Source organism: Marmota monax, unplaced genomic scaffold, assembly GCF_021218885.2.
Source record: "Marmota monax isolate L192 unplaced genomic scaffold, Marmota_monax_Labrador192_F-V1.1 WCK01_AAM20220418_F8-fsc00050, whole genome shotgun sequence".
Classification (NCBI taxonomy): Eukaryota; Metazoa; Chordata; class Mammalia; order Rodentia; family Sciuridae; genus Marmota; species Marmota monax.
The window spans coordinates 9,887,860-9,912,747 of record NW_026694552.1 but is presented as its reverse complement, the minus strand read 5'-3'; the positions used below and the strand labels follow the sequence as shown (position 1 = coordinate 9,912,747).

General features: G+C 34.8%; 1 protein-coding gene across 12 annotated transcripts in view; it reads right to left on the bottom strand.

Moving 5' to 3' along the window:
* Positions 1 to 15,533, bottom strand: part of Alg13 (ALG13 UDP-N-acetylglucosaminyltransferase subunit) — a 78,207-nt gene extending 62,674 nt beyond the window's left edge. For 7 of the 12 annotated variants that reach the window (XR_009224597.1, XM_046420792.1, XM_058571650.1 and 4 more), the window contains exons 1-3: positions 15,406 to 15,533; positions 14,349 to 14,511; positions 11,313 to 11,451 (exon numbers count right to left, since the gene is read on the bottom strand). Coding sequence is in view for 10 of the 12 variants with exons in the window: in XM_046420792.1 (XP_046276748.1) it covers positions 11,313 to 11,451; positions 14,349 to 14,511; positions 15,406 to 15,486 (383 nt within the window). In the remaining 2 variants the exon portion in view is untranslated. Of the gene's footprint in view, positions 1 to 5,232; positions 8,778 to 8,817; positions 9,425 to 11,312; positions 11,452 to 14,348; positions 14,512 to 14,693; positions 15,272 to 15,405 lie in introns of those variants that run through there. The other 5 variants (XM_046420789.2, XM_058571658.1, XM_058571653.1 and 2 more) reach the window with 5 other exon arrangements.
* Positions 15,534 to 24,888: the final 9,355 nt, after the last annotated feature.

Here is a 24,888-nt window from a genome sequence, read left to right as displayed (position 1 = left end):
CGGTGAAAGGATTATCTGGATTTCCATATTTATTGAAGCACTATTCACAGTAATCAAGATATGAATTCAATCTTAATGTCCACAATTAGATAAATGAATAAAGAAAATGCTATATAAACAATGGAATACTACTCAGTCTTAAAAAAGGAAATCCTGTCATTTGTGATAACATGGGTGAACCTGGAAGACATTATGCTATGATGTATAAACCAGATATAGAAAGACCAATACTGCATGATTTATATATGGAATCTAAAAAAGTCAGACTCAATAAGTAGAAAGTAAAACAATGGTTACCAGAGGCTAGGAGAGGTGGGGGTTTGTGGGAAAAGGGTAGCTGATAAAAGGGTACAAAGTTATAGGTAGATAGGAGATTTGTTTTCAGATCTATTGTATAGCAGAGTGTTAGTCATTAATAATACACTGTATATTTCAATATAACTGAGTAAATCTTAAATGTCTCACCATAAAAATTATATGTAAAACTATTGAAATATTAATTTAATCATTGATACATGTTTGCATGTATCAAAACACCATAATGCAGAATTATATACATAAATGTATACAATTATGATTTGTCCATTAAGAATATCAATTTTTCAAGTCTCCTTTTCTATGTTGGAAGCCTATAAATGATATTCAAATTTAAAAAATAAAAACCAAAACCAATTTCAATATACTATTTATAAAAATATGATCACTTAAAAGAAGCAGGATTCAGAGATGGCAAAATTGGGATATAAGACTGCTGTTTCTATTATAAGCCTTATAGAACTAGTTAATAAACTATTTACATGCATTACCTTAATTTAAAAATTAAATTTAAACATTTTATTGTTAGTAAAGAATAGAATAGCATAATCAACCATAATACTTATTTTACAGATAAGCAGGCTTTGAATAATTACAAGATTTGTTCAATATTTGCATCCAAACAATAATAGTACTCGAACTAAAACTATAATGTTCTGATGTTTGCATCAATTATTACAAAGAAACACACACCAAAGCAGAAAACAAAATGTGAACAAGGGCTCAGAGTGGTTATGGACAGGTTACATTTTCCAACTTAGTACAATAGGATTTTATTTTTAAAAGACCTGTGGGAAAATGTTACATTTCATCTTGTATATATAATAGAAAGTAATTTTCAGGGTATTTAATATTATCCTTTGAAATATCCATTGCACTTGAAATCCCAACTGACTATTTTCCACGGCAAACTACTTCAATCCCATACACCTCTAGAACAGTAGTTCTCAAGTGAAGGACTAGTTAAAACATGCTGCCTCTTTTCCACAGGTTATGATTTCAGCAGATCTGCAATAGATCCCAAGAATTTGCATTCCTAACAAGTTTCTAGGGGATGCTGATGTTGCTGGTCTAGGGAATGCACTTTGAGAACTACTGCTCTAGAACTGATATGTCCCACAATTCACTAATCATTGCTCCTAAAAATAAAATTTCAAAGACAAAATTTCAATAAATATTGCACACCATAATCTTATCTTTGACATTCAAAATGCAAATTTCGAAGTTTGAGAAATGTTGCTTTAGACATTTTCTGTGATCTAAATCTAGGGTTATGGCATAATTACAAAAGAAACTGCAAATTCATCCATTAGCAACTAAGTGTCTAATTAATTATTAATTGCTCTTAGCTGCTGACAAATAAAGCAATTCACTAAATTATTAGAGAAAATTAACATATCTGACCTATCATACTAATGGGGTTCTTTAATTGTATTACTATGATTTATACAAGTTAGCTAGAAAACATGACATATGCTTTAATTTCTCTAGAACTGTTTATTTCCTTTTTTAAGGATCAAATGAGAAAACTCTTTGAATACTTACGGTTTTAATTCTAACATTCCATGTCTCAACTGAGGTATGTACCTACAATCATTTTTTAAACCACATATTATCTGTGATGTACAAGTTATAGTTGTAACATATCCTAATGAAAAGGCAATTTAAAAATTTAGTCCTAAAAATTTATTTCAATTATTTTAGTACCCAAAAACATGGGGCCAATTGAGGAAAACAACCCTGTAGAACCTCTTACTGTTCATTACTGAAATGGCAACAGTAAACATTTTTTAAAACATTGTGAAAAAAAATTTTAAGCACTGATGGACCTTTATTTGTTTATTTATATTCGGTGCTGAGAATTGAACCCAGTGCCTCACACATGCTAGCCAAGCACTCTACCACCTGGCCACAACCCCGGCTCCTTAAAACATTTTTTAACAACACCCTTAAAGTCTGGCATGGTGGCACATGCCTGTGATCCCAGCGTGTAGGATGCTGGGGCAGTTCTAAGGCCAGCCTCAGCAACTTTGCTAGACCCTGTCTTAAAAAAGGACTAGGGATAGGGATGGGGCTGGGGCTGTAGCCCAGTGGCAGAGCACTTGCCTAGCATGTATGAGGCACTAGGTTTGATCCTCAGCACCACATTAATAAATAAATTAAGGGCATGTTGACCATCTACAATTATTAAAAAAAAAAGGACTAGGGATGTAACTCAGTGGTAGAATACCCTGGGTTCAATCCCTGATATAAAACAAATAAACAAAGAATCAGCACCCTTGAACTAGAGCCTGCCACTTTTCATGGTGGATTTTCAAACAGTAAAGCAGGATTTAAAGAAAGGGAACACCAAAACACAGCTTCACATCCCTGTTCAACAAACACCTTTCTCAAGTTTTAGGGAGAAAATAATGACAAAAATAAGAATGGATTTCCCAGCACTGTGATCCCAGTTCAGAAATGCAAAACAGAACGAATATTACCCAGACCAGTTGCTTTCATTTCCTTCTCTTCCCCATTTCGCCTGAAGCATCAAATATAGATTTGAAAAAAAAAACAGAAAATAATACGTTTCATATATATCTGACACTGAAACACTGAGGGTTGGTTTTTGTTTGATGTAAGATCAGTCTACAGACAGGGGTTTTAGGGCAAGGAGGAATACAGATCAGAACATTTTCTTTGAAGCACTTGGAAAGACTCATTCCTAGATAAACTTAAATTTTCTAACTATAACCCCAATTAGAGACTGAATATAAATTTTAAAATGGATTACAATGAAGACCCTGCTTTCTGTATCATTTAGGATTATTTACTTTGCATTATTAGGAAATATCACTAAGCCTAGTACTAATTCTTAAAACAAAACAAAACAAAAAAACAAGAGAAAACTATTTTAACTTTCAAACATGCCACATGATAGATGTCTTAGAAATCACCTATTAGGGAAGTTAAACTGTCATATAGAAAATTACTTAAGACACAGGATCTAAGAATGGTTTTTGCTTACAAATTTGGAGAATATATTAGCCACCTACTTCACACTGGCAGTAGAAAATAACCAGTATGTTATCCTGTATAAAAGTAGGAATGAACAATGAAAAAGAAGGAATGCATACCTTCTCACAGACATTACTCCAACAGTGATAGAGTTTAAAAAGCAAGTATTTATAGATGGACACTTGACAGTAAATAATACAATGCTTCACTGGTCACCTACTCTAAAGAGCCTAATATTTATCCTAAAATAATTACTATGAATAAAATATATTCCATTCAATCCTTCTTACAATCAGAAACAGTGCTACACAAGACATTATGGGATATAGACAGTGAATTAATAGTCAAGACTAGTTTGAAAATGTGCCACTTGGGTACGTTTTAAACTTTAGAAATTTATGGCTTGTGTTACATTATAGAAACTGGAAATTACTAAACTTGGATGTATTTAATTGGAAGGGTTTAATTATAAAGGAGTACAATAGCTACCACCAAAACACTATCAACAATGCCTAAGGAATAATATCACAAATATCAAAGTTGGCTTCAGTCTAGAGATTTGTAACCTGGTGACTACGATTTTCCTGAAAGTCACGACAAAGTTGTATACATGTGTAAGTACACAGAGAAGCAATAGTTATACTTTAAAGTGTTCCACCACCAAATAAAGCTTAAAAACCATTGCCTCAAAGAATAAAACTGCAGCAGCCAAGAACAAAATCATGTCCAAAGCTATGTGTGTGTAAACCAAAACAATTTTAGCAAAATTTATGAAAATAAAATTCTAGACATGAAAGACCCATAAAGACAGTCTACTATCTATACATAATGGCATATAAAGTCCTTCAAAACGTTTTTCAAATATTGACATCAGCTGAGCATGGTGATGCACATCTGTAATCCCAGTGGCTCAGAAGGAGGATCATGAGTTCAAAGCCCAGCTTCAGCAATGGCAAATGCTAAGCAACTCAGTGAAACCCTGTCTCTAAATACAATACAAAATAGGGCTAGGGGTGTGGCTTAGTAATTGAGTGCCCCCAAGTTCAATACCCAGTACCAAAAAAATAATATATATATATATATTTTTTTTAAATATATATTAAATATATACATCAATGTTGAAAAGCATACATTTCGCATTCCTACTTATCTATTTTTTCTTGCCCACCTACAAAATTCTAAGAATTAAAAGAACAATAGAAATATTATTCTAGAATATTCATGTAGGGAATTACCAATCTAAAAATTAACAATAATTTGGTGGTATTCTAATTTTTCTCCACATAATCTTTTACTGGAAAATACTATAGCTACTACTTTTCATATACCTGATTTTTAAATATCATGTTTTGCCACAAATCCTCAACAAGCACCATTATTTGACAAATTCCATCAGAATATTTCAAAGGATCATTAATGATATTTGGGATGCTGTTCCTATAAATATTTGGCCCTGTGAACTTCACCGTACAGTGTGATGGACACATCTTTGGAACAAGAGAAAAACTAGACACTTAGAGTCAATAGGAAATAAATGTAAGATGACTGTTCCCTAGAACCAATATCAAATCCTACTTGATATCAGAAAAAAGTACTAAATACAGAAGTACATTCAACATTAATGGAGCCTAGTCCATATCAGGAAGAGGACTCAAGAATGTATAAGACATAGTTCTTCCCCAACTAGACTATTAAAAGCTCCTCCAGAGCAAGAATCATGTCTTGAATCCTGCTGATACAGAAGTAGATTCTCAACATGTATTTGTATTACAAGACTGAATATACAAATAAATGAGCTTGAGATATTTAGGAAGTAAAAAAAAATCTGATCAATTACCTATAAAGGGGTGGAGGTATGAGTTAAAGACTGGAGGACTGACTAAATACTAGTAATGAAGATAAGGACCTCAGGTAATATGAAAAGAGAAATATGACTTTAGTTTGGAACACATCATGTTTGAAGTGCTTTCAGAATTAACAAACAGGAAACTGGAAATCATTCAGCAACTCTAATCAGAGTTAGGAGATACACATACAAGACTCAATAGAAGGAGAGGCTCTAGGAGTTATGAAAATAGCAAGAAAAAAACTACAAAGCAAAGAGGATCCAAAAAAAAAAAAAAAGAACCTGAAAATACAAACATTTAAGGAAAAAATATTTTAAATAACTTGCAATCATATAAACTAGGAAAAATATCTATAAATAGCCATCAGTGTGCTATAAAGTAGCAATATAAAAACTCAAATAGGTTATACATGTATCTGTAGCCAACACACAATCTGAATATCAGGGAAGAGTCAACTGAATTCAAATATTCTATCACAAATATTGTCTTCATTTGTCCTCACAAATCAAGGAAATATACCAGAATTCAGTGCTTCAATTACAATTTCCAGACCTCCTTTCACCTCTAAGACATATAGATGGCATAAAACTCCCAAGTTCAATTTCCTCATCTGCAAAATGGGGCAATATCAACTATTTCATAGTGTTACTAAAAAAATTAAATGAGTATGTTAAGTGTTCTGAATAGTGCCTGATATGTACGAAGTACTCAGCAAGTGTTAACTGTTATCTTCATTCAAATATGATACAACTTTTAGAGCAAAAATTGATCACCACACAGCTATCATAATCACCTATTCCAAATCTTTCCAAAAAATTCCATATAATCTGTCCACTCACCTCATCTTTCAAACTCTATGCAGATTCAGTCATCTCTGCAAATTAACATTATGAAATCAATGGGATTTAGTGTTTACATCATAATAAAAGGCAAAAAAATACCTACATTACTGTATCATTCCTGACTTTAGTCTCAATCTTTTTATATTATCCTTTGTATCTGTATGATTTACCTTTAAAGCATACATAGTAGAGCTCTGAAGGGTCTCAAGTCAAAACTCCTGATAGTACTTTCAGATAGTGATTACTTTAAATCTTACAGTACTCTACCATCAGGTTCATTGGGAACCTTTCAGCTCTCTTTCCTCCAAACTATGTCTTTATGTAAAATTCGTAATTCTCAAGGTCATCTCAAAACATTATATCACTTCACCTTCTCCAACACCATAAACTTTCTATTAGCTTTCACCTCTGAACCTATTCATGGTATGAATTTCCCAATCAACTCTTTTGTTTCCTTATCCCTGGAATGTAAACACCTGCTAAATTAACTGCATTCTACTTTTTGACTGACTCTTAAGAACCCGAACCTATCATGTAGTGATATCAAACTTTGAGAAAAATATCAAATAGATTTCCCCCCCTCCAAAAAAAATCTTAGCCTCTTTCCTCATTTGTAGTTAATGGTGTGCACTGTTACCTAAATTTTCTTCGTCTCCAACTGCCTTAAAGTTTTAATTCAATCTAGTATCAATCCTACATAGATCCTTTTAGTAGATTCCAAAAAAATCAGGAATCACAGGCTGCTAAGTTTCAGTTGGAAAACACGGTTAAGTGTGAGATTCCTTATCAAATAAAGAACTTCTGGAAATAAACCTTCCTCAAAGGGGATGAAAGTTAACTAAATAATGAGCAAAGAACTATAAACAAAAAGTTTACAACATATTATGGTATAGTAGAAAATGAATAGAACAGGGTCTTGGAACTGCTACTAGGCAAACTAATCTCTGACCTCTTGCCTCATCTGACAAGCCATGGGAATGAACTGGGTCATCTTGAGGATCACTACAAAATTAGGATTCGAAAGTATATTTGATTTAAAACCCCACAACATATAATTCCACAACAGTGTAGTCAGAGACATTACTATACACAATGGACACCACTGACATATGCCTCTATTGAATGAAATAATGAAATCTAGGTTGTTCATTATTGCAGGGAAGTAGAAGAGATTTAGGGAACCAATGTTTGGTTGTCTGATGTATGAGTAAACACTTTCATTCCTGATTCTCTAAGGTTAGTACTTCATGCCATAAAACAACTATAAGACTGAGTGACCAATATAGCCTTATGCCAACAACTTTTTCCTTGAACAAGAAAAACTTTAAGAGGGCCCAGAAAACACTAAGTCTCTTCCTGTATTTGAATAAGACCTTTTCTATAACATACATTAATATACAAGTATTATGGTGCTGTGAATTCTCAACTATGTACATGTGGATTACTCACTTTTTAGATTATTCTCAGCAAAATTTTAATTGAAGCTGGCTTCCTCCTGCTACCCAGAGTACTTCTCAGCAACCACCTTTTCTACCATTAGCAAGAATTTATTTTATTATTAGCCAAAGAAAAATAATCAGAAAAATAAATCTACAAAAAACATTATTAATGCATCCCAAGTAAAATGCTTGGAACTTTGAACATTTTGGCATAGTAATATAACAAGGTCTGTATATTAAATGTTCTGTTTTCATGGATAAACTTTCTATCAGAGAATTATTGGAACTTAGGGATGATCTAATGTATCTTAAAAGACTGAGACTACTTTCTCTAATCAGAAAGAATTTCACAATGTACCTATCTCAAGTTCTAATATGAATTTTAAAACCATATATTTAAGCCATTATACAATAAGATCATTCACTATTCACTTGCAAGACTAATTTTATAACGACATACACTGTTCATTTCTATACTATAGTAAATGTTTAGTTACCACTGTAGAGGGTAGCCTTAAAAATTAACATAAATCCTACTAACATAAGTTCTTTTTGATTTATTATTCTCAATCCTTTAAAATTTTGACATTGAGCAAGATATTTTATCACATTATATGTTAGAGGAAAATAAAGTGAATATATTCCTTTTACTCTATTCATCAGAATAAAAGTAATCTCTCCAAACATGCTAAGTAACTTAATCATCTTTTTAAGGCAATTATCAAGCTTTTTATTCCACAGAGCACAACCCAGAATGTTTTTGTTTCCTTAGATTATGAAGCTAAAGATGCTGATTGTCCAATAAAATAATAAAAAAAAAAAGCTTAAAAAAAAAGATGCTGATTGTCATGCAAAAAAAAGTGACTTGTTACTGTTTCAGTTTTTACTCAAAGGAACACCAAACTATATTTATGGTTTTTGTCAGTTTCCAAATTTCATTCATTTTTTTCCCCACAATACCAAATGCATTTGAGATTTTAAGACAAAAACCTGTGAATTCTCACTATATAATGAAGAGTAGGGAAATCTTAATTGCAATTAGGATTTGAACCCAAATGCAATGTTCACACCACAAAATTTCCTATATATTCTATAAATGTAGGAAGTTTATTAGTTTATATTATTCTATAAATGTTTTATGTATTTAATTTGACTTAATCACATCAACAGGTTGGATTTATGGGTGTTTTTATGTTTTTAAAGTGATGAAAGTTTAATGTTTATTTTTTAATCCAACAACTTTATCCAAAAATGCAGAAAATTTTTCTGGCTGGCCAGGAGGATAATATTTCAGTGTTGATAAGTCCATTGACTGTAACAGCCCCGGAAGCGTGCTAAAACAAAAGAAGAAAAATATTAGGTAATGGGAGAAAATTCCATAATTCATCTGCTGCCCACTTGATGACTAACTTCCAAGAATACAACAATCCTTAAACTGTAAATGTGAGTCTTAATGTACTTTAATATTATAGGTATACATACTAAGATTATTATCATAATAAAAAGAGTAGTATAAAATGTCAATATGAATTCAACAAATATTTTCTCTCAAGTCAACTGAAATAGTTCAGAACTGTATCATTATGAATAATGTGTTGACATAGGTTCATAATACTTCTTAGGACTGTGGTGTTATAAAATGAAACAATATATAAAAACAGAATAAATGATACCAAAAGTAATAACTGCCAGACAAAAAGGTAAGCTAGACCATGCATGAAGATTATGATAAAACATTTTTACAGGTAACTTACTATTGATAATATATAATTAAGCAATATACAATCACCATGCATGCTGGCAATAAGGATATGAACAATATAAAACTATTACCTCTGAAATGTATTTATATCATGTATTTATATCCTAAATTAGAACAAATATACCACCACCCACCCTAGGTTTGGAGGAAAAAATTATTTACCTAAAATGAAAACACAACCAATTATTGATTCTTAGTGCTTTCATGTGTGGGATTTTCCTGAAATTAATATAAAAAGACTTCTATAATTTTATAATAGAAGACTTGTATAGTTTCCTTTTCATCATGAGTAAAACATCAGGATGTATTCATGAATCAGTGCTTTCCCTTTTTTATTAAACTAACAAAAAAATCAAAGCTGATTTAATATTTTGAATAAAAATACTCATCAAAAGCATCTGGGAACACTGCCCTGAATAAAGCAGTTAGGAAGATGAAAATTTCTCTTTTGGGTTGGGGATATAGCTCAGTTGGTAGAGTGCTTGCCTCACACGCACAAGGCCCTGTGTTCCACAGCACCACAAAAACAAAGCAAAAATAATGTTAATTAATTTATGTATGATGTGTCAAAATGCATTCTACTATCATGTATAACTAATTAGAATTTTAAAAAGGGAATACAAGGGCTGGGAAAAAATGATGCTAATCCCTAATATCAACTACCCAAGGGAAAATTGTGCCCATTATCTGAAGCATACATAATTTTAATTATCTTCTGACTGGCTTCTATATTACAAAGCCACTCTGACATCCTCCCTCCTCTCCATCATTAAAGGTATGATGACACCAACAATTTTACTCCTGGAACAATCAATGAATCTGTTTCCTCCCAATGAGAGCAGTAATCTTTGTTTTGTTCGCTGGTTGTATATACCAGCTGCCTCGAAAAATGCCTGGCATAGAATAGGTATTCAAAAAACATTTTATGAAGTATTCACTGAGTGTGTAAGATACAGAAGCAGGAAAATTAAAAGGTGTTTATGTTCTAGCTAATTTCTTCTAGTATTCTTTATTTTAAATCCAACATCAATTTAACTATAATATAATATAAAATACTTTAATACTTCCAATAAGAATAGGTTTTAAGTCAAACAATTGGGAATTACTGACCTGGCCCTCTGACAGGCTTCTAGTGTCAAGGAAGAACTAACACAAAACAAATCAGCAACTTTCTTCATCCTTCTATTTGATGTTGATCAGTTCTTATTGAATTCTAATATACTTCTAGAAAATAATACTTCTCACCATAAAGTAATTCCTCTGATTAAAAAGCTCCAATGGTTTCCCATTAAACTCAGAATAAAATCAGAGCTCTTACATAAACTTTCCCCTCCCAGCATCATACTACTCTCTCCCTTGCACACTATATTCATGCCACAATTACTTTCCTGTTTCTCAAGCACATCAGCTTCCAAGTTCACTTCTCACTTAGGGCTTTTGCAATTGCTGTTCCTTGGTGTCTATAGTTTCCCATGACTGGCTCATCCCTGTACTTAGATCTCACCTCAAATGTCTTATACTTTGTCAAGCCTTATCTGAGGATTCTATCTAATTAGTCTTCAGCCCAACTGTATAGCATCATCCTGTCTTACTTCCCCTGTAGTGTATTTCATCATATGAAATTCTACCACTAGAATTTAAGTACCATGAGAACATGGACTTTTATCTGTTTACTACTGTATCCCTAGCATTTAAAACAGTGCCCACTGCATATTAGGTGTAACTGAATAAATGAGTAAATACTTTTAATGTAGGGATTCCAGTGGACTCAGTAAAGTCAAAATCTTAACTGAAAAAAGCAAATGTCTTCCTGGAATACTGAAAATGTAAGTAATGAACTAAAAATCAGATTCACGAAAACTTACACACTAACGAGCATATACTCATACACTCTCAAATATTTACATGCAAAGAAATGGCCACAGATACAGAATAAAATACAACACAGATCAAAGTTAAAGGGAGAGACAAATGAGAAGGTTTTACAGGTAAGAAAATTAAAGTATGTTTGGTAAGTGTGAGAAGGTAAGAGGCGAAACAGACAGATGGGTTAGATAAGAACAGCTAATGAAAATATTAGAGATCAAATAATCAGTCTCTAGTATACCTGCAGGTGCAATAGAAAAGATGCCCCTCTTTGTGTAGCTTCCTTGCCAATTCCAGCTGATGATTGTTCATTAACTTTTCATTTATAACTACCACAAGTGGCTTGCCTTTTTCCAGAGTCTCCAAACAGCTTCCTGCACCTACAAAAATAAAATTTGTTAATATGATTTTGAAAAAGTTAAGGTGGTTAGAACTCTTAAGCTGAATAACTTAAACTGACAGATCATTAAACCAGACCTTTCAATTATATATTGAAAATGACAAACATATACTTAACAGTTACTGTTAATAAACCTGAATTTAAAAAATACATTTTACTACTGCTGATGATAGTACGGCCTATGACTTAGTGCTGTTACCTGCTCTCTAGTATTACATCTTGGAATGGCCTTGAATCCAAGTAAGATTCAAGTTCAACACACTGTATGTGAAACTATACAACAGACTCTCTATATCTTCAAGTTCTGCATCCTTAGACTAGATCAATAGAACATGTAGACTTAACCAGTGCTCCATTAAATATAGCATAACAACTACTCATAAGTAATTTAGACAAGGTATACAGGAGGATGTGCATAGGTTATATGTAAGTAATAGGTCATTTTATGTAAGGGACATGAGAGCATCTCAGATTTTAGTATCCTCAGGGATTCTGGAACCAATCCCTGGTAGACACCAAGGGATAACTGTACTTCACTTCTATTCAACCACAAGTAGTAAAAGCAAGACTAAAATAGTGACAGGCACAATAAAGAAAAACTCTGAATACCATTTGAGTTTACCTGTGAAGTGCCATCCTGAAGACAGTCAAGGCTAGACCTCTATGAATGTGTGTGTTTGGAAGAATTCAACTCATTTTTAATTGTTTTTTTAGTTATACATGACAATATACTATAATTATAAAAGCATGGCATATAATTTGCTCCAATTCAATCCCCAGTATTTCTCATTCCCCTTCCTTCTTCCCACTTCCTTCCCTCTACTGTTCTTTCTATTGTTTTTTTTTAATTAATATTTTATGGTGGTACATAATTGTGAGATTCACTGTGGTATATTCATATATACACACAGGAAAGTTAGGTCAGATTCATCCCACAGATTTTCCTTATCCCAACCCTCCTCCCTCCCTTTCATTCCCCTTTGTCTATTACTCTGATCATACTTCTATTCTTTTTGTAAACACCTCCTCCCTTATTTTGGATAGCTTTGGCATATCAGAAAAGCATTCAACCTGACTTTTTGGGACTGGGTTATTTCACTCGGCATGATAGTCTCCAGTTCCATTTTTAAGCCAATGCCATAAAGTTGTTTTTATTTATAACTAATACTCCATTGTATATACATATTTTCCTTATTCATTCAACTATTGAAGGGCACCTAGGTTGGTTCCATAGATTAGCTACTGAGACTTGTGCTGCTATAAACATTGACGTGGCCACGTAACTGCAGAATGCTGATTTTAACTCCCTTGGATATATACCAAGGAATGGGATACTTGAGTCATATGGTGGTTCTATACCTAGTTTTTTGAGGAACCTCTACATTGCTTTCCAGAGTGGTGGTACTAATTACAGTCCCACCAATAATGTATGAGTGTGCCCCTTTCCCCCATGTCCTCGCCAACACTGTTACTTGTATTTTTTTTATATTTTTGGTTGTAGATAGACACCTTTTTTTATGTGATGCTGAGGATCCAACCCAGTGCCCCACACATGCCTGGCAAGTGCTCTACTACTAAGCACCCCAGACCTGTCACTTGTATTCTTGATAATTGCCATTCCAATTGGAATGAGATGGAATCTTCAGTGTACTTTTAATTTGCATTTCTCTTTTGTTGACCATTTGTAGTTCTTCTTCTTAAGTGTCTGTTTAGTTCCTTTACTCATTTATTGATGGGGTTGGTTTTTCTGGTATTAAGGTTTTTGAGGTCTTTGTATATCCTGGATATTAATGCCCTATTTGAGGAGATGGTGGCAAAGAGAACAACTCAAAAAGAACTTTGAAATCTAAAATCATCTAGGAGATGTGAGTAGATATACATAGGATATGTATATATCCTATGCCAGGGTAGAAGTTAAGAACAGACACCAAGCCAGGTGCAGTGGTATACACTTGTAATGTCAGAGACTCAAGAGGCTGAGATAGGAGGATCACAAGATGGAGGCCAGCCTGAGCAATTTAGCAAAACCCTAAGAAACTTAGGGACACAGTGTCTCAAAATAAAAAGAGCTATGGCCATGCCAAAAGTTCTGTTGGCTATTATGCTATACATTTTTAATTACCAATGTCACTAACATCTATTTCTAATAACTTTTCTCTCCTCAAACTAGACTTTTTAAAACTAACCTTTCTCACAGCAGTCAAAACTGTAGTGCTACCCAAAAGCAATTCTCCTAAATGTACTGAAAGTCTCATCAACAAGATCATCAAGATGGTTCTTCTAAAGAAATGACTTACACAAAGAATAAGTAGTTGTTAAAGAATATTTTTGTCATATTATGTGCATGTACAAATATGTAACAATAAATCCCACCCATCATGTACAACTAGAATGTACTAATAAAAATAAGGGAAAAAGAATATTTTAACTGTTATGTATTTCACACTCACCCTTAATAAAAATGTGCAAAAAAAAACACCTTTCAAAGCCAATTTCTCCAACACCAATCCAGCCAATGAGCAGGCTGAACAGTCCTTCAGATCTAAGCCCTAGTACTAATTTTAGGTTGATAATTCATAGCACGTCATTGAATAAATCATTTTGCTCCTTTGTGCTTAGGGTTTTTTATTGTAACGTTGTGCTACAGTAATTAATTTCCCATCCTTCTTGGAACCAGAAACACTAAATTCTGTGAGCCAAAGTTCTCAATTATTATATTCAAGTATTCAAGTAATTATCATATCCAACCGGGCTACAGTGAATATATTCTGCGTAACAATTCACTAAGTGGTTTTACTTTTGCCAGGAAAATGTTTGCATAAGTTACTTAATTACTGTTTATCAAAGACTGAATGCTGAGACTCTAAGACACTTTACCTGCGTGACTAATAACAAGATCTGCTTTCTGCAGGTCTTCTTTCAAGGACTCCTTGTACCTGTAAACATCCAGAGTAAATGACTCAGTACTGAACGGTTCCGGTACCACCGTTCCTCTACCAATTTGGAGGATAAGTCGGTTGTAACCAAGGCTCTTGATGATCTAAAACAGGAAATAAGAAAACGCGGGCCTTTTAAATTGGCTACTGTAAGAGCAGTGACAACAACAATCCCAGAGGTCGGTGTTCAGACCCGCGCACGCATTGCCAAACAGCCTGCCTGTGGCCAATTTTCCCCATCCTGAGACCAAAAGGGGAGCCCTAATCTAATTCCCAGTTCACCGACCTGATCCCGATAAAATACGAACAGGGAAAGACTTTGAAGAAGGCACTGCAAACTAGGGGGGAGGGGCAACCAAGGAACAGTTCAGTTCTGCCTCACTGCCTGGGCAGTCTAGAACGCCGAGCCCGAATGAGACGGGCAACCGACACGCCGCGCGGGGAGGGTCTCGATCCTGCAGGGCGCCTGCAGGAAAACACTCGGGCTGAGCGGGGCGAGGGCCGCACAACCGAAATTCCCGCACGGCGGGCTCAAAGGGCCGCACCACTGCAGGTGGATCCCCGGACCCACAGGCGACCGGGAAACCAGAGGCAAGCAGACACCCTCCCGCGAACCCAGCTCGGCGGGGGCCCCAGTTCCAAGGAACAAAACCGCTGAAAAGAGGGGCGGAGGCGACTGGAAAGGGGAAAACTGGGGAAAGGAGACCGGGAGGAGGAAGAGGAGGAGGGGCCGGGGAAGGCTGCGGGAGAGGGGAAACCGCAAACGGAAGACGCCAAGGGGCTGGTGAGGCGGGGGAGGGCCCAGTCGGGCACTGGGGAGGAGCCAGCAAAGGGGCGGAGGCACCTGAGGTAAAGCAGCGAAGGTTTCTTTCCGAACGTTTCGGTCAGGCAAGGTTACGAAGGCTACTAGTAAAGCTAAAGACAGCTAGCGACAAGCAAAGCTAGGCGAAGCGAAGGGAGGCGAGGCAAGCCGCCGCCGGCCTGCCTCCCCCACTCACTTGTAAGCTGTCGTGCGCCGACACACAAGCAATGAGGTCGTCAAAGCTGGTGGTCCCTACAGTAACAAACAGACACTTCATCTCGCGGATTCGAAGTCCCGAATCGCAAAGGCCGGATGTGACGTAGCAAAGCCACGCGGCCGTAGCATTATAAGCAAATGGCGGAAGTTCGTAACAGCCTCCCTTAGGCGGTTAGATAGGAGCTATGTCACCAATAGGGTGGGGCCAGGGACTTAACGGTCTACGTGCCAGCCTAGGTTCTAAATTCTTGACGTATAGGATCATGAGTCCTCCACCATGATTTGGAAAATTGCCGAATATAATTTTTTTTTTCAAAAAATGGAAGTTTAGAAAAATCCTAATACTGTCCTTAAGTGTTGAGTAGGCATCCTTGTTTGGGAATCACAAATCTTTTAATGGTGTTATTTGGCAATGAAACTTTGCTCAATATGGTTACCATGAATGTGCATTTTTGCTCTTGCCTACCCTTTCCATTTAGGGAAAAGGGGGGAAAGCACTTAAGGTTTTCCAGGCAAATATTACCATATCCTTAAAATGTATTCCTAAAAAGACATAAACCAGAGGGCTAGGCAAGTTAGCACACACCTGTGATCCCAGCTACTAGAGAGACTGAGGCAGAAGTTTGAGGCCTATCTCTGCAATTTTATTTTACAAATTAAAAAGACTGGGGAAAGGGCTCAGTAGTAAAGTGCCCCTGGGCTCAATCCCCAGTACCGCCTAAATAAAATAAAATAAAAAGACATAAACCCAGAGTGGTGGTGCACACTTGTAATCCCAACTACTGTGGAAACTGAAGCAGGAGGATGGCAAGTTCAAGACAACCTGGGAAAATTAATAATACCCTATCTCAAAATATAAAAAGGGGGCAGGGGTTGGGAGTGGCTGGGGAGATGTTGTACTTTAGTGGTAGAGCACTTGCTGCATAAGACCCTGGGTTCAATCCCTAGCATGCCTGCCCCCCTCCCTCAAAGAAGTCATAAATCCCTTTGGTTCCAATTTTAACGTATGTACTACTGGTAAGCACTAAAATACATCATACATCTATTACAAAATTGTCCTTTGACTCACGAGGAAAATATTAGTTTAAATTGTTTAAATCATTTGTATGACTCTTTATTACAGAGTACCCATTCATAATCCCTTCTTCCCCCATAGAAGGCTTTTGATCTCCTGTTTTGTAAGGACTGTTTAACATTTTTTCTCTAAGAAGACAAACTGGTTATAATGTGGCCAGGCACAATGGTGCTCACCTGTAATCCCAGCGACTGGGGAGGCTGAAGCAGGAGGATCACAAGTTCAAAGCCAGCCTCAGCACCTTAGTGAGGCCCTAGCAACTCCTGTCTCAAAATAAAATTTTTAAAAAAGCAGGAAAAGGAGCTAAGATTGTGGCTCAGTGGTGGAGCACTTGCCTAGCAGGTGTGAAGTACTGGGTTCCATCCTCATCACCACATGAAAAAAATAAACTAAGTTATAAAAAATAAAATTGCTGTCCTTTAAAAAAGAAAAAAAAAAGAAGAAAGAAAGAGGGAGGGATGTGACTCAGTGGTAAAAGGCCAAACCCATTTGTATGGACTAAACTTTCTTTTGTTAAGATAAAATTGGAAAAAAAAAAATAAAAATAAATTTAAAAAAAGATAAAATTGGAAGTACCTTGGATTTGGATAGGGTAGTGTTTTTCTTTATCCCTTTGTATAGACTTTGGTTTTTATTTTAGTTGCTCTCCTGTGAATTTTTTATGTACTTCTAGTCATTAGCTTAGGTATGCCTTTGGTTTAAAGCTTTGGTTTATATTTAGTGATAACAATTATTTGTTTTACTCTTTTTCCAGAGCAAAAATGGAACTACAAACAAATGAATTGAAACATTTCCAAGAGAAACCACTCTAAATCCAGAATAAAGAAATCTTTTTGGTTTCCATCTTAGCTAAAAATCTGCTCCCTGATATTAAAGAACAATTAAAGATAATGCAGGTTTTATATGGACAAGCCAGACCCTTGATATCACTCAGGCTATATAACACAATTCTTAAAGAAATTAAATGCAACAGTCTTTTTCTAAAAAACTGGGGGAAAAAAGACTCATTACAAATATGTATCTCTAAAAACCAAAGCCACCTATTTATCTTAGAAAACCTACAGGTATTGTACAAAATAAGAATGTTGGAAAGGATACTGTCCTGCCCTTGTAAAAGAAAAATCTAAATAATGACTTAATAGGCAAATAATATCTCCCAAATTTTTTATGAAAACTTACAGTATTTTTCTGTCTTTAAGATGTAAATTCTCTTCTACTTTGTTTTATTTTGTGGTGCTGAGGATGGAACCCAGAGCTTTCCTATGCTGGGCAAGTAAGTGCTCTACCACTGAGCAGTATCCACAATCCTCACTTTCAGTCTTCCTTGAAAAATTACTTCTTTTAAAAGCAAACTTTAGGGAGAATGATTTAGAGAGAGAGAGAGAAAGGGAAATAAAAGAGCAAAAATGCCTAAAGTTTTTGGGGTCTGTCCCAGATTAAACCCGATGAGAGACAATTTTTCTTAATAAGTGTATTCAGTTTAACTAAAAGTTGGTATCTAGGATATATATATATATATATATATATATATATATATATATATGTGTGTGTGTGTGTGTGTGTGCAATATATATATATGTATGTATATATATATATATATATATATATATATATATATATAGTGAACCCTATTTTCTTTTTGGATCAAATTGTCTTTAAAATTTTGCCTTCTTTGAGTTATTTATATATAAATGTGTTAATAATATGTATTCCAAAATTGTATGATTCCTAGAAACCTAATACGTCTTGGCATATTTATCAGTCATAATTCTGATATTATACTTTTTGTAAATATTTTTTAGTTGTCAATGGACCTTTATTTATTTATATGTGGTGCTGAGAATTGAACCCAGTGCCTCACACATGATAGGCAAAAGCTCTACCACTGAGCCACAACCCCAGCCCCTGATGTTATATTTTTGAATACCAAAAGAATAAAAAAAATTTCCTTGTCTGTCATTATGGACTCTCACCAGATTTTTAACTCTGGCCATTTTAAGTTTTTGTCATCTATGGGCAATTATTATATTGTTTTCATACTTCTCTAAAAATAGTTGCAACCAGTCTAAATTGTTACTAAGAAATTCATGGAAAATGACTTTGACAAGCACTTTTGAACATAGATCTCTGATGACTTTAGAATACCATTGAACTGGGTAAAAACTGCCAAAACTTTAATGAAAATCTAGACTCATAAAACCAATAGTTTCATTAATCAGAACGTGAACTGATTAATGAAAATGAACTGATGAAGAGTTATGATTTTTTAAAGACATTTTGTTTAAAATATTGCTGGTTCTTTTACATTTTGTTTCCTAGTTTTAAAAAAGAAAAAAAATATTTTAAGCTACTTATCTTACAATAATTTAGTGAAGTACACTTTTGTAAACAAATTAAATCATTTAATTTTCTCCTTACTTGATCTGCCCCCAAATTTTAAACCTATCAATGAATATTCTTGTTATGCTAGGCTCAGTGGCACATGCCTGTAATCCCAGAAACTGAGGAGGCTGAAACAGGAAGATTCCAAGTTCAATGCCAGCCTTGGAAATTTAGCAAGATCCTGTCTCAGAATAAAAAACAAAAAAAGATGAGGATGAAGCTCAGTGGTGAAGTGACCCTGGTTTCAATCCCTAGTGCCAAAGTAAAAAAATAAAATAAAATAAAGGGCTGGGGATATGGCTCAGAGAGAGAGTGTCCCTGGTTTCAATTCCCAGTACCACAAAAAGAAAGAGATTAATAGATTAATAATTAACTAAAGCCACCCACTCCCACCCACCCCCCAAAAAAAGCAGCCTGGTACTTTGTCTACAGGATTCCTTTACAGGGTTCCTGGCCTTGAAGTAGGTAAAAAAAAAAAAATATCACTTCTTTTTTTGGTACTAGGGATTGAACACAGGGTGATGCACTGCAAAGCTTTGTCCACAGCTCTTTTTATTTTTGAGATAGGGCCTCCTTAAGTTGATGAGTCTGACCTCAAACATGCATTATTCCTGCCTTAGGCTCCCAAGTCACTGGGATTACAGGTTTGTACCACAGAGCCCTGCTTGAACTGATTTATTCCTTGGAATAGCTGTTCAATGATTTCTCCTCACTCTTTACACTGAAAATCTTTTTTGCCTCTCTCAATTGGATCTTGCTTTCTGGCCCCTTTGTTTCCTTCACTTCTGGTTTAACCTCTCATTGTAGTAAACAAATATCATCCAGTAAATTCATGGAAAAAAGATGGTAAATATTTTGAGATCTTAAATGTGTGAAAATAACTTGTTCTAATTTTTCATCTGATTATTAACTCAACTGATATAGAATTCTGGGTTGGTGTATTATTTCCCTATTACTTTTGTAACAAATTACCACAAACTCAGGGTTCAAAACAACACAAATAGCCTGGGGTGTAGCTCAGTGTTAGAATGCCTACCTAACATGCATGAGACCCTGGGTTGTACATTCAGCACTGCAAACAAAACAACACATACACACACACACAATTTATTTTCTTTCTGTCATAAATCTAAACTCAATTTAAATGGTCTAAAATCAAGGTGGTTCCTTCTAGAAGCTCTAACGTAGAATTGTTTTCCTTGCCTGTTACAGTTTCTAGAAACTACCTTCTTTCTTTCGTACATGCCCCTTCTAACATATTCAAAGCATATTAATCCAATCTGTGACTCAGTCTTTGCATCTCCAATACGTTTTACTTTGGCCCTCCTGCCTCCCTATTTTTAGGACCCTTGTTATAAACACCCAGATAGTCCATGTTAATCTCCCCATCTCAGTATCCTTAATTTAATGCCACCTACAAAATTATTTTTGCCATTTAATAAAACATATTCATAGGTCCATGGGACATTTTTGTGGAGGGGGTCATTGTTTAGCCTATTACATTTAGAATTTATTTTCCCCTCAAAATTTGTCTCCAAGATTTTAGTATTCGGTTGAAAAGTATTGTTCCTAATATTATTTGTGATCCTTTGTATACAACGTGTTTTTTTTCTCTCTGGAAGCTTTTAGAATCTTCCCTATTCTATCTTCTGAAATTTCATTGTGATATACATTACTAGATTTCATTTTCTCTTTCATCATTCTAGGTAACTGACGAAACTTTTCAATCTGTATATTCACATCCTACAGTGCTAGGAATTAGTCTTATAGTATTTAATTTCTCATTTTTATTTTCTCATTCTCCAGAACTTTTGTTGCTGATCCCTAGCTCTGCAAAGAAAAATATATAAATAGAACTATATTAGCCTATTTTGGTCCTCCAGTACTGAGCCCTTTAATTTTCTTCTCATCTTTTTTCTATTTTTTACACATCATTTTCTTTTACTGTCTTGGAGATCCTCTGAATTTTAAATTTTTGTTCTATTGACTTAACTTTAACCTTACATCCAGCACAGTGGCCCATACCTTTAATCCCAGAGACTCATGAGACTGAGGCAGGAGGATTGCAAGTGTGAGGCCAGCCTCAGAAACTTAGCATGACCCTGTCTCAAAATTTAAAAAAAAAAATTAAAAAAGGGTTGGGCATGTGGCTCAGTGGTTGAGTGCCCCTGGATTCAATCCCTGGTATTAAATAAATTTAATATTAAATAGATAAATAAAATTTACCCTACAATATTTTGAGCTTTTCCTCATTCCTTGGAAGTTTTGATTTAATCAATTGTCATGCCTTCTAAGGGACAAATATCATACTTTAATACATGGAGATTACCACTAGAGTTCCATTAGAGAAAATGAAACAACGGAAAACCAGAAATAGTGGGTAGTGATGTTTGAATCAATGGTCAAGCTATATTAAAGCATATTAGAGACTGAGCCATTTATATTCCTCGGCATGTATCTGACTCTGAATCCCCATGGCAAGGCTATCATACAAAGGCATTTATGACACCAAAAGTCACTTTAACATTTGAAACAGCGCAGGTGATGTCATAGATCTTACTTCTAAACACTTTTAGAATAAATATAACCAAATTTTTATCTAGAAGAACTTTGTAGATTTTTTTAAATAGTCATATTTATTATCTTTTAAATATGAAGCTTCTGTATACTAATTTTTCTTATACTTCAGTTATAAAGAACAGGGACTTATCCTGTACAAATCATGAAATGGATACTCAATAAATGTTTAAAGAAACACTTTCTAAAATGTGTTTTCTAAAAGTGGCAACATTGGCCCACCTACCAGAAGATTCTATGCTTTTATCTATAAATGTTATTAGCTTTTATTTAAGAGAAAATCCACCAGATGGCAACCTCATCTTCATGTGAAACATAATGTACAATCCTCTGCAACCCATTACAGGTTCCTTGAGGCAGATGTTCCCTGATTAGTGGCTGATTTCTATAGTGATCCCAGTAAATGGATACTAGGTAGTCACATGGGAGTGATTATTGGAAGGTGGAGGATGGGCAGTTGGCACTCACTTGGGAGTGATTGTTGGAAGGTGGAGGATGGGCAGTTGGCACATATTTAGCATCAAGGATGATTTTTAAAATTTTTTTTAATATTTATTTTTTAGTAGGACATAATATATTTATTTATTTATTTTTATGTGGTGCTGAGGATCGAACCCTGGGCCTTGCAAGTGCTAGGCAAGAGTTCTACCTCTGAGCCACAACCCCAGCCCCAAGGATGAAATGTTTTAGTAGAATTTTTTATAAATATTGAGAGCAAAAATAAAGCATATTTCCATGTTGCCCTCTAAATACATTTCTGATTTTAAGCTAAAAAGGAATGATGGATCCCAGATTCTTCTAGTTGGTTCCCTTGTACTTAATGGCAATGTAGTAACTAGGTACTAATGCTTAAAATGCAAACTGTCTTCCCAATTTCTAAACCTGATAGTATGAAGAGTACTGCTGGGGATATTTAACATGTCCCTTATTGTTTTCTGTTTATGAACAACCTGCCCTGAGGTATTAATTAAGCAGAAGACATTATAAATGTTTAGCAAATACTGCTGTGTTTTTCCATACAAATAAATTTGTGGTCAAGGTGAAAAGTTGTTTCTGGGTTGGTTATATGAATTCCGAATTACTAAATGTATGTGTGACAGTAAATACTCCAGAAAAATAAAATATAATAAACTTGAGATTTTTATTCCTTAATAGCTACACCTACAGTTCTAATGGCATGTGACATTTCATTAATAAATTCATTCCCAAAGTGGCATGTTTCATCCATATTAAAGGATGTCTGTGTAAGAAATTTGTTTGAATTAAATATCTATGATATTTTACAGATTACCAATTTTAAAATTTTTACTGTAATTGACTTTGTTTTACATCTGTATACAGATGATCCTCAATGTATAATGGAGCTATATCCCAATAAACCCACTGTAAATTGAAAATATCATATGTTGGGCTGGGGATGTGGCTCAAGCAGTAGCGCGCTCGCCTGGCATGCGAGCGGCCCGGGTTCGATATCCTCAGAACCACATACAAACAAAGATGTTGTGTCTGCTGAGAACTGAAAAATAAATATTAAAAAAAAAAGAAAATATCATATGTTGAAAAAGCATTTAATCTACTGTACATTGTAGCTTAGCAACATAGTACTCTACAGTTTGGGTTGTTTCCCCTGATGATTGCATGGCTCACTGTCATTGCCCAGCACCACAGGACAATGTAGGACTAAATAAATACTGTCAACCTGGGGATGTATCAAAATAAAAATTTAAACTTCAGTTTTTGCTGAATGTGTATGGCTTTTTTGCACCACTACAAAGTTGAAAAATCATAATTCAGGCCATTATAAGTTGGAGAGTATATTTTCTAAAATGCATATGACTTGAGGGGCTGGGATTGTGGCTCAGAGGAAAAGTGCTCGCCTAGCATGCATGAGGCACTGAGTTTGATCTGCAGCACCACATAAAAATTAAATAAAGGTATTGTGTCCACCTACAATTAAAAAATAAATATTTTTAAAAAATAAAATGCATCTGACTTGAAAAATGTGGATATTCTTCTGTCTTCTGGATATTTTCAAATAACTTCATTTAGGCATATTTTGTATATAATGCAGTTCATCTGTTTCCCGTGTGCAATTCAATGGTTTTCAGTAGATTTAAATCTGGATGTTTTTTTTAAATGGCATAGTTTTGCCTCTTACATGCTGTTCCTCATTACATGACAAGTGCTCTGAATTTTTGGTAGCCCATTTATCTTTGGTTCCTAATGTGCCTGCTTTTAGATGTTATTTACATAAATGAAAGTCAGAAAACCTGACTGTTTTGTGTCTAGGTTCTGTTAGTGTCAGTTTAACAGTGCCCCATCCTTTAGATTGCTGTGGGAGGAATGGGACAGACTCCAGACTCACATCACATTGCAGAGCTGGAATTTTGGCTTCATTTTTTTCTTTTTTTGTTTTGTTTTGATTTTGTACTGGGGAATGAACCCAGAGGGCTTAACCACTAAGCCACATCCCCAGCCCTTTTTATATTTTAGAAAAAGGATCTCGCTAAATTGCTTAAGGCCTCACTAAATTGCTGAGGCTGGCTTTGAACTCACAATTCTCCTGCCCCAGCCTCCTGAGCTGCTGGGATTACAGACAAGTGCCATTGCCTCAGGCTTGGCTTCCCATTTTTAAATAATAAATCTAACCTTCAATACTGCTCACATTATTGGAGCTATCAATTATTATTTTAATACGTGCAGAACTGACATTACATTGAAACATTTCATACTACATAAAAGATTGTTCTTGCTATTGAAGGAACTAAAAAGTAATTGAAAAAAATGATCTAAAGTAGAAAGAGGCCTTCTGAAAAGTCACTAAATTCCCTTCACATTTTCTTCTATCCCTTTCATTCCTAACTAAATTTCCTGTCACCTAGATTTCACCTTGTGGCTCAAAGTTCATATCACATCAGCAGAGGGTACCAAACATTTAAAGTACTAATACAATGCTTCTCAAAATCTTGGCAGGGTGGGGGGCTGGATAGAAGTACTTGAAAATTGGGTGACTTTAACACATTTCTCTCACTACTGGATAGATCTTCCAAACAAACAAAAAACCCTAAACAAAGAAACCCTAGAACTAAATAATATAATCAATAATTTAGACTTAATAGACATATGTAGAATATTTCATCCATCAGTGAATATACTTTTTTCGTAGCAGCACATGGATCCTTCTCTAAAATAGACCATATTTTATGCCATAAAGCAACTCTTAGCAAATACAAAAAAAAATACAGATATACCCTGCATCCTATCAGAACTTATAGATCATAATGGAATAAAATTAGAAATCAATGATAGAATAAAAAATAGAAGCTACTGTAACAACTGGAGACTAATACAGTATTGAATGACAAATAGATAACTGAAGAAATCAGGGATGAACTTAAAAGATACATAGAGGTGAATGAGAATAATGAT